Below are 17,974 nucleotides of genomic sequence, written 5' to 3' on the forward strand. Positions count from 1 at the left end.
ATAGGAATTGAGGGAGTTCAGGACCTTGCCGGAAGTGCTTGGAAACTTTCAGGATTGGAACTGGGACAGTCCAAAAGCCCATTAAAGTCAGTGGGAGTCTTTCCATTGGCTTCAGCTGACTTTGGATCATACTTCAATAGCTGAGATGTGTGGGAATAAGGAAATGGAAAAAGAGGCAAATGGCCTGAGGCCTTTGAGGACTGGGTAAGAACAGCTGCTCTCCCCCACTTATACATGTGCTTTCAGCTTTTTTCCACCTCCACTGCTGGAGGCACCCACCAGTTCCAATTTCTCCCTTATTTCACCCTTACTATCCTCACACTGCCACCTGTACAATAAGGACCTTGCAAAGAAGAGACTAGAATCACCAGGCCTTACCAGTACAGACATGCATGTTTCATGCAACATCACCTACAGTGCCAAGGAATTCTGTCTTCAATACATCTGTTTTTTAATGAATTTGTTGCTCATGGAAGCTCCTTGGCTGAGACTAAAGTCATTGGTCTATACCCAACCGCTTTGATACATGGTGGGGGACACTACCAGAAAACCGGAAGGCTCCGTTTAGAGCAGGGGAACAGACGGTTTTAATACGTCCTAGCTAACGTATTTCAATTAACATATTTCACGCACCACTGGTCACCTAGCATGGGGTCCTGGCTGACCAACTAATACATTTTTAAAACCCTGTCTACACTAGGTCCTAAGTGGTGTTTTAAACACATTTTAAAAACCTCTTTCTACTCTAGACAGAGCGTAAGGCCTTGTTTACACGGGGAAGATTTTTCAATATAACATAAGGTGTGAATTTAAACCAATATAGTTATACTGGTATAGCCGCTCTATGTGGACACCGATTCTGTTCGAAGAGTGCCTTTACTTTGGTTTAAGTTATGATATTAGGGAAGGAATTTAAACTAAATTGAAAAAAAACGCCACTCTAATTCCAGAATATGAGTGTCCACATGAGGGAGTTATACTGGTATAATTATATCAATATACTTGCCCAGGCAGACAAGTCCTATGATAGAAAGAAATGGTACAGCACAGACAGCAGTAATGCAAGCATCGTGACACTGCTGAACCAATGTGACTCAATCATAGTCTGGAAAGACCAGCTCCGGGGTAAAACAGAACTTAATTTCCATACCCATTCAGACGTTGGCCTCTCTGCTGAGACTGCTAACAAGGGTTTAAATGAGTGGTATTTATTTTAAAAATAGGGACATATCTCTAGTAGATCAAGAGGACAAGGGAGATTGAGACTATCAACATTTCACCTAGGTCACCACATAGCAATTAGATGGCAATGAACAATCAAAAGGAGACTGGCTACATTCTGACAGACACCATAGATGTTTGCAGTGTTATTGTAGCCCTGTTGGTTCCAGGATACTAGAGAGGCAAGATGGGTAATATCTTTTATTGGACCAAATTCTGTTGGTGAGAGAGAGAAGCTTACACAGAGCTCTTCTTCAGTTGGTCCAATAAAAGATATTACTTCACCCATCTTGTCTCTCTATCTCGTCCTGTTAGCAGGAATAGATAGAGGTTGGTCATATTTAAATCTTGGCACATCTCCAATACAGCCTGCTCCATATAGAAGCTATCTTAAACAGTTACTCTTAAAAAGATCATTGAGTAATAATCACTAAATTGAAACACAAAAGTTGCACTACTATAATAAGCCTCTGGTCTGCTAAAGGATCAGTAGTGGACATTTCATCTAGCCATTAAAAATGCTTAACCATTAGTTTCATTACTGAATTCCCATTCCTGTGTTTGCATGAACAGCTATTGCTGGTACCTGAGCAGGTGGTGTTACAGTGAGGATTTAACGCTTTGGGAGACGGCTCATTTACATTCTTCTCCAGATCCACTGTGAGTTGCTGCATCTTGATGCAAAAATACAAACTACAATGTACAATTATACAAAGACAGGGAGATGGTTAGAACTAGGCTGTTTGTGAAGATCAGTGCTTTATTCATATAGCAAATGATAACAATAGTATTTATACCAGTAATAGAATTTATCATCACTGTCCTCCTAGTCCATTGGGATGGCCTCTGTTCTAATAAGCAAAATTATGAACACAAGAGGAATTGTTAGTAAATTGCCATGCTCCAGTCTACGTAAACCTTAGGTTATCTCAGATTTGGCTTCCGCACCTGGAGAGCTACCCAGCACCAAATATGAGATGTCCTTGAGGAAGCTTTAAATAAAAAAATTACCTGTGGTTGCTTTCTCTCTCCTCTGCCTCTCTATTCCATGTGGAACATAGGGCCAACCTGTGATTGCTACTTACAGACAATTGGGGTGGGAAAGTGGGATTACCTTGCCCAATCCCACTCTTTTCAGGCTAACTTTGGAAGGTGAAAAATGAGGGGTTAAAATTCCTGTGCAACCAAGCATGACTAGCTGGGTTCATAGAGCCAGCTGCTAAGATAACATCTCTTAATCACACTATACCATCTAACTAAGGGTCCTTATCTAAAGCCAAATACAACATGCCATCAAACAGAGGTTTTTCAAATGTCTAACTTAAAAAAAAACAAAAAACCAAACAATTCCAAGAGTCCTCTCACATTTTCTAAGTTGCAAGGCTGGAAGGTGCCAAGAGAAGAGTTAAAGTTGTTGGAGGCCTAACTTTGAATTTCTTCTCTTTTGGAGCCATCCTGCGAGGTGAATAATGCCCTGTTAACTCCTACTGACTTCACTGCTCAGCAGCCCACAGAACAGTAGATCGGGGGGTTTGATGTATCCCCGGATCTCTTCTATGTGCTTGAAGGTGCTTTGACTAGATTTTGTACTTGCTTGCACTGTCACTCTGGCCATAAAGCTGGTCATATGACTATATGCTCTTTTTTACGCTCAGGGCGTCACCCTAGGAGGCTGCCTGAGGTACTGGAAAATCCTGTTGAGCTGAAGGATTGAATTACTAAGTACACAGCCTTCTTCTGCGTTTGGCTGAATGGGGAAAGCAACCTAGGAGTATCTGTTAGCCTTTGCTCTTATACAGAGTCCTCCATTTTGAAAGCAAGCTCCCACTCCTGTTGAGCCTTTGCATTACCAACTGGGCCTCCAGAGGCTCTATTTCCCTCCTGACAGCCAGAGGGGAAAAAATTTACCTCAGAAAATGGCCAATTATGAAAGAAAAAACAAAAGCCAGCCAACGACGTTGATGTTATGATGATGGAATATTGCCGCCTTAGCAGCACTGACAAAGAGGAGCGAAATCCTGCCCTCTGGCTCTCTGAGGAGACAAAACAACCTGACTTGCAACTCTGCAGATAAAACTTGTCTGGAGGGTGATATTGTAGCTCTGAAATGCTGCCTCTGGTCTCAAGTTAGGAGAAGAAACCCCTGTAGTGAAACCTAACATCCTCTGACTGTTACATTTCCATCTGTGTGTAATATTACTTTAGTGATATTAGCCCCAGTGTCAAATTCCAGTCTCACCCTGCCTAATCACATTCCCCCACAGTTTCAACTGTATATATAGTCTTCATTTTCTTTCCTAAATGGTTGTGTTACACGGCTGTGTGCTTTTAAACAATGGCATTATTACACCCCAGGGAGGGCTGCATTTCACACATATTTTGTGAAGCACTTTCACACACATGGCACTATATGCATTTGAGATATTATTTTTCTTCCTTTTAGAATATGTTGTAATTAAATCAGTTTTCCAAACTAAAAGTTAATTAACAGTGGGTGAAGGGTCAACACAAAGACTGGTACTTGGGCAGCTGGTTTCAACTGAAGACCATAAAAAAGGCAACTCAGATTCCAGCACATTGCATTTTCATTATCCCAACCATTCCTCCAAATAAGCTCAGATTTCTTTTGAGTGGGAAATAGAGGTCCAAGTCTAGTTTGGGTCACATGTGAAGAGTATTGGTGCTCTCAGTTTCATCCCTGGTGAATGCTTACCCACTGGAAAATTCTCCTCCTCCTCCCCATAAAACAATTATTCATTCTCCACTAATGTACCAGCTCTGTTCACAAGAAACGCTGTTTCATATCTATAGTATTGTTTTCATACATACACAAATATGCATCCCTTACCGGTGAAAAATTGGCTTCCATGTCAGTCAGATTCCACTCACTCACTGAAAGATTTGGATTAAAGACCTATTGGAAATGAGACATTTATTTTCCTGGTAGAAAGTAAAAGGATTCAATGGCTTTATGATTCATATTCTTTTCTGAAGGACTGTCCTAAGACTTTGTAGTTTAGGGCAAGATTTTCAGAAGAGGCCAGCATCCAGCTGCTCCTGATGTGACACTCAATTTAGGATGCTAAGCTCTTTTGAAAATCAGGCCATTAATACTACGTTCTGATTCACTCAGAGAGAGAAGAAAGAAGTTGTATTATTAGCAGAAAAACTCCTACCAAGGAACAATAATAAGAATAAACAATGATCACTGAATCTTTCCATTAAAGTCAAAGGAAGTCACAGGTTCTAGCACCTCTCAAGATTTGGCCCTGAGAGAATAAAGGTGTCCTATTTTGATCTCCCATTCTTAATTATCCAAACATGTTTATTATAAGGATAAATATGAAGCATCTAAGAGATCAACTCTTCCCTATATATGGAGCTATTTGAACACTGGAATAAAACAAAATATACAAGGTATGGATGAAACCCAATTGCCAATTTGCAATTTAAAATGTCCCAGGAGTTCCAGACAGGTGAAGACCTTGGTAGGGATAACGTAGCCTCGGCAGCACTTCTAAGAACTAGAAGAAAAGGTGAAGATGTAATAGGTCCAGACATAATCTAATTGGATGAGGTGGGACCACACAGGATGCAGAATACTATGAAAAATATTAACTGGATTACTAGAGAATAGTATTAAAACTATTTTTATGTAAGAGTGAGAGTGTTAAAACTATTTTAGATCTTATGACCTTGTCTTAGCCAAATGGATTGTGTTGTGTGATCCCAGGGTACAAGACCTAAGTATATTTGCCTTCACAAGAAATGAAAATGCATGACAAAGTCTGAAGCTGCTCAAACTTACTGTTACGAGAATACTCTACAGAGGAGATGTCTGTATATACATAGATAGTTAATAGATAAGATGCCAGTAGACGGTGCACAAGAATATGCTACATTGTTCACAGTTTTTCTAGGAACAATCAAAGTGATTGTCACACTCAAAAGTGTGCTCTTAACACTCACATCCAAAACGCTGGCAGGTTCCAGATTATATTGCTGGCTCCTCAGCAGCAGTTGCAGGCCTTCTAAACTCAAATCAGTGCCATCCATTGGGTCAGAAATTTCTGTTCTGAGGAAAGAGAAAAGGAAAATGTGTCATCGATATGAAATAGACACATTTATATAGAAAATACAATTTATTAACTTCCCAAGATAAAGCATATGCCCAAATTTTACCTGGCAACCCTAGGTTATACCAGCTTTTATGGACTAACCCCAGGAGCATGACCCACCAGAATGGGGAGAAGACTATTGTGACACTAAGCAGTGGAGCCTGCTGTATGCCTTCTAAAGGGTCCATGTGTCTGGGAATATATTAATTGGTCACATCTTCTCCGTGGCTCCCAAAGACTGGGCTCCTATGGGGTCTCTGGCAGAATTAAAGCTACCCTCCCTGGAGGAAATTCTGAGGGAGGAGCAGGTGGTTATACCTCTCTCCCCTCCTCCCCCTCCCCCCGGATGGATCCCCTCTAGATCTGAAGTCGGAACATTGCACACCTTTCTATACCAGGCTCAGTTAATCTGATCCAAGAAGCTTTAACTCCTGTGATTAAATGGCATTTAGGGAAAGAGCCCATTATAGAAAGAGTTTTACAAGCTAACAGAAGAGTGACACCCTGCTAGGGAGGGAATCGTAAAAAGCAGCCAAAAATCAGGAACTGCTTCACTCCACACCTGCCCTTCTATCTTCTCTTTCCCTTTAGATGATCCCCCTCCTAATTATCCTCTCCCTCCAAAAAAATCATGGCATTTACATGACATTGGCTACCATCAAATTGTTCACTCTGCTGGTGTCTTCTACTCCTTCCCCCACCATGAGTGCCTGTCTTGTCTGTTTAGATTAAGCTCTTCAGGGCAGAGACCGTCTGTGTTTGAACAGGGCCTACCAGAATGAAGCCCCATTCTCGGTCAGCTCTCAGGCACCAATAAACATGATTTGTAAGAATAATAACAACATAGCTGATGAATTATTATTAACCCTTATGCAAAAGTTCTGTAGAATACAATAGGGTTTAAAATCAACAGGGTTCTAGAGAAATCACTCTACAAACCTACAACATGTAAAAGAACATGAGTTCTTTTTATAGACATTTGTAATTATCCTATAGAATTCTATAGCAGGGATTTGATTTTCTATTAAATTCTATAAAATTGTGTTTCCCCGCACCATTTTCTCTTAAATTCTATCAGACTTTTCCATAAGAGACCATACAGAAAGTTCCAGGTTTGCAGCCATTCCTGCCCTGTCAGCAGGCGCCATAAACAAGATTTCCATGGATGCCACCATAAACAGATGCCCGAACCCTTATATGGTCACCTTTGAGGAAAAAAAAAAAAACCCCAGCCTGAATTATTAGTTTGTGTCAGTGTGCCCATGTGTATACCATATAAAAGGGAAGACAGATAGACTGCAATATATTCTAATTAGAGGGAAAATGAACCAAACAGATTACAAGAGGGAACAAAATTCCAGTAGTGAGTTGAAATAAGGGGACATTCTACATAGCAAGAAAGCACATAGACCAAATGGCATAATTAGGTTAGGTATACATTTTGTGGCAGGCAAAAAATATTGAGAGGAATGATAGAATAGTTCTGTCTCTAAAATGTCTTCATTGTACATTGTATCTACATTGTAGAGTAGACTCATGCATCATTAGGGTCTGAGCAGTGGAGTTATACTACAATCTTTACCGATATTTAAGAGGGTAAACATCTTCACTGAAAACATTCTGAGCCAAATTCTAACCTTGATTTTATATTGGTGGCTAATGTAATCTCCAACGGCAGCCTTATCTGAGAGCTAATCTGGGACTATACATTAAGAGGAACTATGGAGTTGGCAGGATGTGTTAAAATGTGATCAATACAAGGACAGGGTGAGTGTCCTCAGAGGTATCAGATTTTATGTAGACCCTTGTTTGCAGCAGTGGGTCCGATTTCTCTCTCTGAGGCTCCACTGAAGTCAGCGAGTTACAACTGGGATTCGCTTAACCTTCTCTCTTCCCCTTTCCCATGAGAGTTTTCATCCAGCCCAACATGTGGTAAGAACTTTCTTCTCTGGGGCTGCCCAAGTCTTCTCAGATTCACTCAAAACCCCTGTGCCTTTCTGTTCATTTCTTACTGCTCTGTCTACCATGTGGTGGTCAGATGTGACAGGCAGGGCAGTTCTCCTGCTGGTTGGACATGCTTTGTGTTTCCCGACATATCATCCTTGCAGCTGAGATTCAAGCCAGAGACCCTTATGGACCATATACAGCAGCTCTTTCAAGAGAGCTACGCAGGATGTCCCCTCTGGCTGAGCCAGGAAGAGTTATGCTAAAATGCCTTCTCAGCAGGGTACCAGTCTCTGTGTATCTTACAGGTCCTAGTATATTTATCTGCAATGGCTCCAAGATTCTCAGTGATCCTTCAGAGTTCAGGAGCAGAACTGCATTTGTCTATACCTGGACCTCTTGTGTTCATTAACACACAGCTCTTTGTTCTCCATCCCCATTAACAATTTGGCTTGTCACTTCATTGTTTCAAAATGTGTTTCAAAACCCAGTTATTTATAATGTAAAAACTACTTTTGAGTAACAGTGCCTAGATTTTAATAATCTCTTCCAAATAAAGGATAAAAGACCAATGAATAAATCTTTGGTCCCTTGCATGACAGGCTTGAGTTTTAGTCAAAGATGGTCAGGAATTAAAACACTCAGTCTGCCTGAAGACTTGTGGCTACCCACAAACACACTCTGAGGCAAGAGTCAGTGGATGAAGTTATCTTCCCAAAAACATATGGGCTGAGAGCATGGTATCCAAAGAAATAACCTGAATAATGACCTAGGCTGGATCAGTTATTGACTTGTGAGCATTGACTTGTGTGCCAGAGCATGAAGAGATATTCCCGGCCATCAGGAATGTGATAGATGAGGAGATGAAAGGAGTGCAAACTGAAGGGGGAAGAACCCACATGAGTTCACGGAGCTGGAGAAGGGAGGAAAAAAGAGGAGGACATAACTGGCAGCTCTTTGCTAATGAAACATTCTTCCCGTGATCTAAACCTGTGTCTGATGGAGGTTTCTTGTCATCTCTTATCAGATATATTCCCTAGTATGACACAAGAGGATACAATGGGCACAGCATGCTGTGTGAAGCCAGTGCCATGTTCCACTGGTTTTAGCACTGTACGCTGGCCCTTAAGCCCTTTGCAGCATGGAACTTGCATCACTACAAATGTTATTAGCAGACATGATGTTAGCCAGCCACAAGCCACGTGTAATTGGGTTGCCACCTCTGAGGTACAAAAAAACCCAGGACATCCGGGATAATCCTGAGCCCATCAAACTGGACAGCCGGCAGCGTGTACTGAGCTGCCTTACAGTTCTCCCAGGATAATCCTGGGAAAACCTGGACAGGTGGCAACCCTCATGTGCAATGCAGTTGAATGTGCATAGCTGCTGTCCTCCCCTCACCTGTCTAGAGGTGCCCTTCTGCCTCTTCTTTCGGGTTGCTGTGAACTTGCAGACTGTGGTGCCCCGCAGCTCCCTTTGCCTTCTAAAACAGACTGAACCATTGCAACTGGTAACACAGGGGGTTCAGCACAGGCACTACAGCCAGGCAGAGAGACATCTGGCTCAGATGTGGCTTTCACTCCAGGGCTAACTGGTTCTTCCTTGATCAGCATGTGGCATTTTCCCCTGAACCAAAGAAAAGTTTCAGCACCACACTCACACATACGTGCACCAACGGCTTTGCTATTCGCATGAATAGGAAGGGCAGTAGTGGCAAAGGGGCTGTTTCTGCTTTTGATCCAACTGCCATGCAGTGTTTATCCCCCACTGCGGCCAGCTGCACACATGAACTCTGTCTACACCCAAGTTTAATATTTTAATTTTGGGCCTACTGAAATCAGTAGAAAGACTCCAATTGACTTCAGTGGGCTTCGGAATAAGGACCGGCTTTTCTCAGAGATTTTTCCTTCTTGTGCATGCACATGGCTCTTCTTATTTCCTCTGCCAGGAGAAAATGGGGTGGCCTCTTTTAATCAGCAAGAACTGTCAAAGGCACAACCACATGCAACACGTGCTGTGCCAGAAGGAAAACACCAACTGGGAAGTCTTAGATTTCAACTGTCAGATCAAGGGAAGGGCACTGACATTTCATTTAACCTCAGACACATGTGGGAAATACTACAGGGCAACCACCCTGGTGGTCCTGACCAGTGCTGCCGCCCTGGCTATGCGGCTTTTTCTGTGAGACTGTGTGTTTTACATTTCAGTTCTATATCAGACACTGAGACCACACCGCTAAATGGATTAAAGGAATCCTGGATTATGCTGGAGTCTGCTGCGTTATTGATATTGTGTTAACCTCCCATCTGGAATGCTGCTGCTACTGCATGTTACCTAGAAGCAAGCGTGATCAAGGTGCAGCACATTTCCTGGAGATGTAGGACCAGCTAGAAGGAATTCTTGGTTCAAGGTGCACGAGAGGGTCATTAACATCAGAGGGTCATTAATCTCCAGGGCGTGTCCTGCATTAAGGTTGTTATTAATTATAATAATAATTATTATTGTTATTATAGTTGAAAATAGGCATATTGGGCCAAATTTTCTGCTGGCATAATTCCATTCACTTCAACAGAGTTATGCCAGAGGTGAATATGTCCCATCAGGTATTTTACATACGCGGAGAAGGTGGCATCCATATGGTACATCTATTTATCATGCTCTTTGGACCACCTCACCTGCACTCTGCCCATATCCTCAGCACTCAGTCTAACATTCCCACCCCCTGGGAAGCTTCAAACAATAGCCCTGTTTCTTTAAATTAACCTGCCAGAGAAATATTTCCCTCTTCTCCTCCCTACTGTGTAACTTCCTCCAATCTAACCCCCATCTGAGGCCCAGGATGTGGGCAAGATTCAGACACAGCCCAAAGACAGGTTTTCTATAAGTAAAAGCGTCCCTGTTCATTATCTTGCGGCCCTGCAGGATTAGAAACAGAGGTGTAGGTTTTCAAAACTGACTAAAGGATTGAGACACCCATTCTCATTAAAATTCCCACTAGGTCATCCAAATCCCATAGCTGCCTTGAAAGTCTCAGACAGAAACGTTATCCCATTGGGAATGGAAGATTTCCCCTTTTCCAATGGGACCAGCCTTCAATTCTAGCCCTTAAAGGATATAAGCCATTAGACTTTCAAATAGTGACATTTTTATGAGTAAAAAACTGCTATGTGCCATTTTTAGAAGTTTTTTATAAGCCCTGCACAGCTGGACTCACAGTAACTAAGGTGATTAGCTCTACAGGCAGAGGGATACAAAAACGAACACTGATAAAAAGTGATCAGACTCCACAACTTGCTGCTGTAACACATCTGGCACGTACGACATATGTGATGGGGTGGGATGTTACAAAGGATTCATCAGCACAAATGTGGGATCGTCTGCAGAACTCACGAATGGCGAGCACCCATCAAAAGCTCATGCTAATAAAATCTTTATCATGCACCACACCATCAAGTATTAATTATATCTCTGTCTTGTTATGAGACTTCTCTACAAAAGAGCTGTCCCTATATATGTAGATAGTTTATTAATAAAGTGCCAGTAGATGGCACTCAAGAATAAGCAGCATTGTTATATACTGAAAACTGGTTTTAGGGAGCAGATCTTACCTGGAGCACTTAACATGCTTCTAACTAATTTTAGGGATAGCACAGTTCAATCAGCATGCCTAGGTCTTTTCTAGAGAATAGCTGCCTTGTCTATTAGCTAGAGAGATTGATTACATAGCTTTCACCATTCCATTCAGTTTGCATGGACATAATTATAGCTTATAATTTTGTCACTGTAATATAAAGCCTCTGAATATCTAAAATGGACAATAGTAAGAGATAAGCTATGTAGTCTAACTCTGAAATATCTCTTTGTATTTGAATGTTGTAACTTTCTGGAATCTTTGCATGTTGACCTAAAAGTTCTAGAGCACTTATGGCAGTCTTCTCTATTTTCTGGTTATAAGGATGATGTTCAGTTTAGTTCTTCCTCATTTAGTTCTTCCTCATCAAAACCAAATAGAAGCTCTCGCTTTCTTTTTCACTCTGTCTCAAAATAAAACCAACAAATCCAGATATCTTACTCTCTGATTAAGACTGAGACTTCCATTTTCTTGAGGAGAAAGTATCAGTAAAATGTTCTGGATAACTTTTCAAGGAAGTGTGTGGTAGCTCCCAGCACAAAACCAACGACTGATTATTGCAATTTGTGCGCATGCAGGGTCACAACCTGTTTTTTAAAATTACCCACATATGGCAAGTTGCAAACCAGATAAAACACACAGCCACTCTGTAAATATGTGAGGCATATAGTACTGACTGAGATGCATACGCCATAGTAGAATTAGGCCTACACAATATTCTGATGTAGTTATTTGTGTCCTGGCACAGATCTCTAAGGGTGTCTCTATCTTTTGAGTGAGGTATGTAATTCTCAGCTCAAGGAGACATACCCACTCTAGCTTTCATGGAGCTAATGTGCTAAAAAGAGAGTGCAGCTGCAGTGGTGAGAGGGGCTAGCCACCCGAGTATGTGTCTAGTGTCTTGGATGGGTCATGCTGCCATGGCTAGACTATTTTTAACACACTAGCTAGCGTGAGTATGTCTCCCTGAGCTAGGAATTATACCCAGAGCCCAAAGTACAGACACACCCTTAGTTTACGATCACAATAACATTCTTTACCTGTCACCCTCTGGAGGAGATTGAAGCGACACGACATTTGGTGGTGATGCTTCAGTAACATCCGATATGACTGGCCCTCCAGCAATAGCAGGACTGGTTAAGCACGAGGCAGGTTCTGTAGATGGCTGCAAAAGAAAATACAAAATGATCAGTTTGTGAGACAGCAAGAAGAATTAAAGAAGTTTGTCAGGTCAGTTATACATTGGCTCAGCAAGGGGCAGAGATGGGTTACTTGCTTGTGACAGGGATTCTGGCTCATCTCCACCAAACTCCTTGAACTCCCACACATTGCCTTGTGAGACTCAGCAGCTCGGGACAGCATGAGGCAGTCGATTTCCTGGAGCTCCTACGGGGGCGGGGGGGGGGGCAGCTAAGTGGCAAAATCTAGTCCCTACTACTGGGCATAGCCCCACTGAATTCAATGGAACTACATTTGGTACTAAGCACTATCTCTGGTAGTAAGAGTTTACAGGATTGGGCCCTACGGGCAAATCCCTGCTTCTGACACTCATGGGAGCAATTCTCTTGCAGTCAATGAGGTGGATGGTGGAATACTCACGTGAGGAAAGTGCATACAGCATCGTAATCACCTCACACCCCTCCCCCACCCACAGGCCTACTACAGTACACCTATAAAATAACTATGCCAATTGGAATGACAGCTCCAGAGGGATTTTAATGTAGGCAGAATGGGATTAGAACATATTTAAATTTTCCAAGACCCCTTAACTTCCCCTTGGTTGAAGGATCCATGAGACCTTTAAATCACTGCAAGCAACCAGGACCTTATTTTTATGTCCCAACAACTCAGTGTAACCCTTTCTCTCTCCAGTTACATATAGTGTTTGCTTACAGCACCCAGTGCCTGGGAATTCACCTTGTTTAAACAAATGGCATCTATGGCATCTGTTCTGCGCTGGGCAGGGTAACCAAAGCAATCACAGGAGTTATGATGCTATGGATTACGCAGGGCTGTTGTCTTCTCATCTGGCCAGGAGGCCTCTGTTTCTAGCTGCTCTCTGAACGGCTCCTGCCTTGGAGAGCTAGGAAGAGGCTACAGGCTGCATGTCTATATTGTGACAGACCCAGACCAATGGGGTACAGGAGTCTGGTAGAGGGCAAATATACTGGTCACTGGATGAGTAGTTTTCTGTTCCCTGAGTGACCAGAGCAGGGGCTGCACTAGAGTAATCAGGAACCTGCTAGAACCAGTTAAGGCAGGCAGGCTAATTAGGACACCTGGAGCCAATTAAGAAGAAGCTGCTAGAATCAATTAAGGCAGGCTAATCAGGGCACCTGGGTTTTAAAAGGAGCTCAGTTCAGTTTGTGGTGCGAGTGTGAGGAGCTGGGAGCAAGAGACACAAGGAGCTGAGAGGGTGAGGGTGTGCTGTGCTGCTGGAGGACTGAGGAGCACAAGCGTTATCAGACACCAGGAGGAAGGTCCTGTGGTGAGAATAAGGAAGGTGTTTGGAGGAGGCCATGGGGAAGTAGCCCAGGGAGTTGTAGCTGTCATGCAGCTGTTACAGGAGGCACTATAGACAGCTGCAGTCCACCAGGCCCTAGGCTGGAACCGGAGTAGAGGGCGGGCCCGGGTTCCCCCCAAACCTCCCAATTGACCTGGACTGTGGGTTCTTCCAGAGGGGAAGGTCTCTGGGCTGTTCCCCAACCCACATGGTGAATCTCTGAGGCAAGAAAATCCGCCAATAAGCGCAGGACCCACCAAGATAGAGGAGGAACTTTGTCACAATATGTAGAGACGTTTTAGGTGGGATCTTTATACTCAGAGTCCAGAGGTGGGATTTTGGGACTTGTGCTCCTTAGTCATTTAGGTGCCACCCCAGGTTGTTAAGGATGGATTCCCAGCTGGGAGGACCCTAACCATAGAGAAGTAGCCCAGAATATAGTCCCCCCAAGGCCAAACAGCTGGCTAGAATGACACCGGGTTGTGCTCCAGCTCTATCACCCTCCCTGATCACATGGGCCTGTGAGTAGTAACCAGGAAATAGCAGCCAGAATCTCTCTCCCCTACTCCAGTCAGAGCCCCCTTTACATCTCAACCAGTCAGGGAACAGCAGGGAGGGGCAGCCAGAGGGCGGGGTGGGCCCTCCTTCACTGCGGAGTAGTAAATATTCAGATAAATAAAATGTAACTTTGCAAATCTCTCTCTTCACAATGCATTTTTGCCACATTGGGTCACTTTTAAACATTTACTCTCATTTAAAAGAGTTACCTGTGCTAATAGTTCATGCACAGCAATGTCACCTTTCTCACAATGACACCATGACAAAAAGAAGGAATGAAACAAGGGTCCGTGTTTGAAAGCGAACCTACCGACTGAATGAAATAGGAATCATGAAGAGGGTCCACAGACAAATGTCGGCTGAACTTGGACACTTGTGGCGCTGAGCTTCCATCATCTAACATCAGAGGTCTGTGGAGAGAAGGAGAAAAGATATTTTATCTCAGCCTTGTATTAACTGTCTGCCACCTAAGTATGAGTGCAAGAAACATCTGAATCAGTGGCTGGTATCAGCTGGCAGCTTCTCAATGTGTGTGTCTTATTTTCTTCTGTTGTCAGGTGCTTTCCTGTCTTGGGTCATGGACAGTAAAGTGAAAAGATACAGTGTAAGAGCAGCTTTGGATAGATCACCAAGCACACGGGACCTTTCATGTCCATGCAGAGAACCAGGGCCGCCCAGAGGGGGGGGCAAGTGGGGCAATTTGCCTCAGGCCTCGGGCCCCTGGAGCTTCTTCCGCTCCGGGTCTTCGGCGGCAATTCGGCGGCAGGGGGTCCTTCCGCTCCGGGACCCACCACCGAAGTGCCCTGAAGACCCGCGGCGGGGGGGTCCTTCCGCCTCGGGACCCGCCGCTGAAGTGACGGGTTTCGGCGGCGGGGACCCCCGTTGCTGAAGACCCCAGGACCCCTGAATCCTCTGGGCGGCCCTGCAGAGGACACAGGACCTTGGTTTTCCAGGTCTTATCTGAAAGATCCACACACTGTAAATGACACAGAACTCTATTTATAGCCCACAGAAGACAGAAAATCTGAAACACTCCTACCAGGATTAGAAGTTGCAGTTCCACAGAGGTCTAAGTCCAGTACTTCAAACCTGAGGCTTGGACCACCAAAGCATCCATCCTATTGATTTTTCCTTTGCAGAGGCTGCAATATTTATGCCTTTAATAATTTAAATTAAGCGCTGGGAGGGGTTATATGACTGATACTAGAGAAAACCTATTACCTCAGCCACACTATTAAAGGGAAGTTCATTCTCAGTGAAAGCCCTGTCAAGCTACCAGGTTCCAGTGAGACACAATCATCCAGTAGAGACCTTCCCAAGAGCAGCTTTCGTCTTTTCACCAGAGGTTTAAAAAGAAAATCTTTTCTCCATTTCATCTTTGTGTGAATTTCTGCAATTTGCCTATTAGATCCAGTTGTCTCTTCTACATTCTGGGCTCTGTTTTGGAGTCTTACTCCCATTCTGCCCAGACATGCAACATAACCCAATGCCCAAGTATTTCAATAAACCAAATTTCAGCTCAGTTAGACTGGAGTCTAAATTTCATGGCAATCCAATCAGTATTACATACACATTTCACTAGAAAGGTAGAAGTCTGATCAGAAATAAGGTATTTATTAATGAATGGAATAGAGAAAATGAATAGAATACATGGGAATGCAACTTTCCAGATAAACCGCAACCTGAATTTTGGAGGACTGGGGGTTAATGCCAATTGCTGTTCCCCCATCCTCAGTTAAGCTTCCATTCTATACGATGCACAGTACCTCGCCCCCCGAGTCCAGATGACACTCAGGAATTATTTAAAAAGTGACAAGTGATTATGGATCTCTCGATTTTGCAAGGGGTGGGGGAAATGAAATACCTTAACAGGGCTTGATTAGTACAAAATGCTGTGCCCCCATTATCTGAAAATCAGGTCCCTTTAAGGGGTCTCAAGCTGGGACCTTGAAAACTGAGGCAACCAAGACCACTAGACCCTTTTGAAAATTTTGGCTATAATTGATCTCTCTTGGGTACTAAGATATGGCCTTCATCACCATAATATTTGAGCACCTCACACTTATTTAGCCTCACATTACCACTATGAAATAGGGAAGTATTACCCCCATTTTGCAGATGGGGAACTGAGGCACAGAGAAATTAAGTAACTTGCTTAAGGCCACACAGGATGTTTGTGGCAGAGCTAGGAACCAAGTCCCTGTCCACTACCCTAACAACAGGGCCATCCATCCTTCCTCCCCTAAGAGCCTCTGTGCCTTTCTTTAGATTGCAAGTACCATGGGGCAGGGAATGTCTTTGTTCTGTCTTATACGGTGTTGATCACATTGTCAGTGCTTGATAATAGTAACAAATAATAAATGAGAAAAAGGGCAATGAACAGCTGAAAGTCCGACTGGAAAGATTTCTTAGGTGGAGTCCAGTTGTTTTACTCTGGAAAGAACAATGGGGAACGTTTTGAATTGGTATACGGGAAACTGACTATTTCAGGAAACCTTAGCACATTATTTTTTAAAAAGCAGCCAAGCATATTAATCTCCTCGAAAAACAGAACCTGATGCTGAATGGCAGGCAGCTGAGCTTGCAAGGGGTTACAAATCCTCCTAACAATGAACTGACCTATAGGTCTAACGTTATAGGTTAGCCCATTCTTTCTGCATCCTCTTTTCATTGAGTTTCCTCATCATTGCTAATATTTAAAACAAAAACAAACAAACAAACAGCAAAACCCAACATTTGCCTGGCTTCTCCCTCTCATTTTCTTGTTTTAAAGAGAAATTGGCTCTAGTTCTGCTAGATCAGCTGATTGGTTAGTCAAGTAGAGCTCAGAAACACAGGAGGCCTATAGGGTTACACCCATTACATCTAGCAATAACAAGTGTGTCTTTATCTTTGTGCATTTCCATGCACTATCTAAACTTTGTAAGTTTTGTAAGTAAAATTATTTTCAAACCAGAGAGGACTACCATCTCCTAGAGGTTATGGTCAGTGCCATAGGCGCTGACTCCATGGGTGCTCCGGTGCTGGAGCACCCATGGAAAAAAATTGGTGGGTGCTCAGTACCCACCGGAGCTCCCCGTGGCCCTGCCCTTCCCCCCTGCTCCAGCTCGCCTCTGCCTCCTCCGCGAGCGCGCCACCGCATCCTGCTTCTCCCCTCTCCCTCCCAGCGCTTGCGCCGCGAAACAGCTGATTCGCGGGGCAGGGAGGGAGTGGGGAAGAGGGGGAACGCGGCGCACTGGGGGAAGAGGCGGGGCTGGGTCCGGGTTTTGGGAAAGGGATCCAATAGGGGCAGGGAGGGGCGGAGTTAGGGCGGGGACTTTGGGGATGGGGTTGGAATGGGGGTGGGGCAGGGACGGGGATGGGATGGGGGGGCACAGGCACCCACCGGCGCCTGAGAAAGTTGGCACCTATGGTCAGTGCCTGACTTCAATAATGCTACAGCCTCTGTGCTTTGCCTAGGCTTGGTGTAGAATAGGCAATTAGTTTCCCAGACCTGAAGAAGAGCTCTGTGCAAGTTTGAAAGCTCGTCTCTCTCACCAATAGAAGTTGGTCCAATAAAAGACATTACCTCACCCATCTTGTCCCTCTAATATCCCGGGACCAACATGCCCACCACTACACTGCATACAACACGGAAGCAGGCAGACAGTGCTTACCTCAGGGCTCAATATTTTATTAATTCTTAGACAGACTCCATGACCTTACTGCTAGCTAACTGCAGCTCGAACCCTTCATCGGAGAGCTCGCCTGAGTGACTGAGCTGCACTGCCAGGACTTGGGCAGCAGCTGTCCAATGCTTATGCCCACATCTGCAATCATTCCTGTGCCTGCCTTGTTCCCAGCTTGCTCCACCACTGTTCCTGCTTTGTTCTCAGTCCTGTGGCTTCCTTGCGCGTGCTCTGCTCCCCAACTTGGCTCCGGACTCTTGGGTCCTGGTCCTTGGCTCTGGCTCCTGGATCTTGACTCTGACCACAAGGCCAGTCCATGACACATTCAAAG

General features: G+C 44.0%; 1 protein-coding gene across 1 annotated transcript in view; it reads right to left on the bottom strand.

Moving 5' to 3' along the window:
• Positions 1–17,974, bottom strand: part of HSF4 (heat shock transcription factor 4) — a 33,608-nt gene that overhangs the window by 292 nt on the left and 15,342 nt on the right. The window contains exons 7-12 of the mRNA XM_065416867.1: positions 14,286–14,385; positions 11,955–12,079; positions 8,685–8,909; positions 5,191–5,296; positions 4,070–4,135; positions 1,808–1,895 (exon numbers count right to left, since the gene is read on the bottom strand). Coding sequence (XP_065272939.1) covers positions 1,808–1,895; positions 4,070–4,135; positions 5,191–5,296; positions 8,685–8,909; positions 11,955–12,079; positions 14,286–14,385 — 710 coding nt within the window. The remainder of the gene's footprint in view (positions 1–1,807; positions 1,896–4,069; positions 4,136–5,190; positions 5,297–8,684; positions 8,910–11,954; positions 12,080–14,285; positions 14,386–17,974) is intronic.

This window comes from Emys orbicularis, chromosome 14 (assembly GCF_028017835.1).
Source record: "Emys orbicularis isolate rEmyOrb1 chromosome 14, rEmyOrb1.hap1, whole genome shotgun sequence".
In the NCBI taxonomy this organism is placed as follows: domain Eukaryota; kingdom Metazoa; phylum Chordata; order Testudines; family Emydidae; genus Emys; species Emys orbicularis.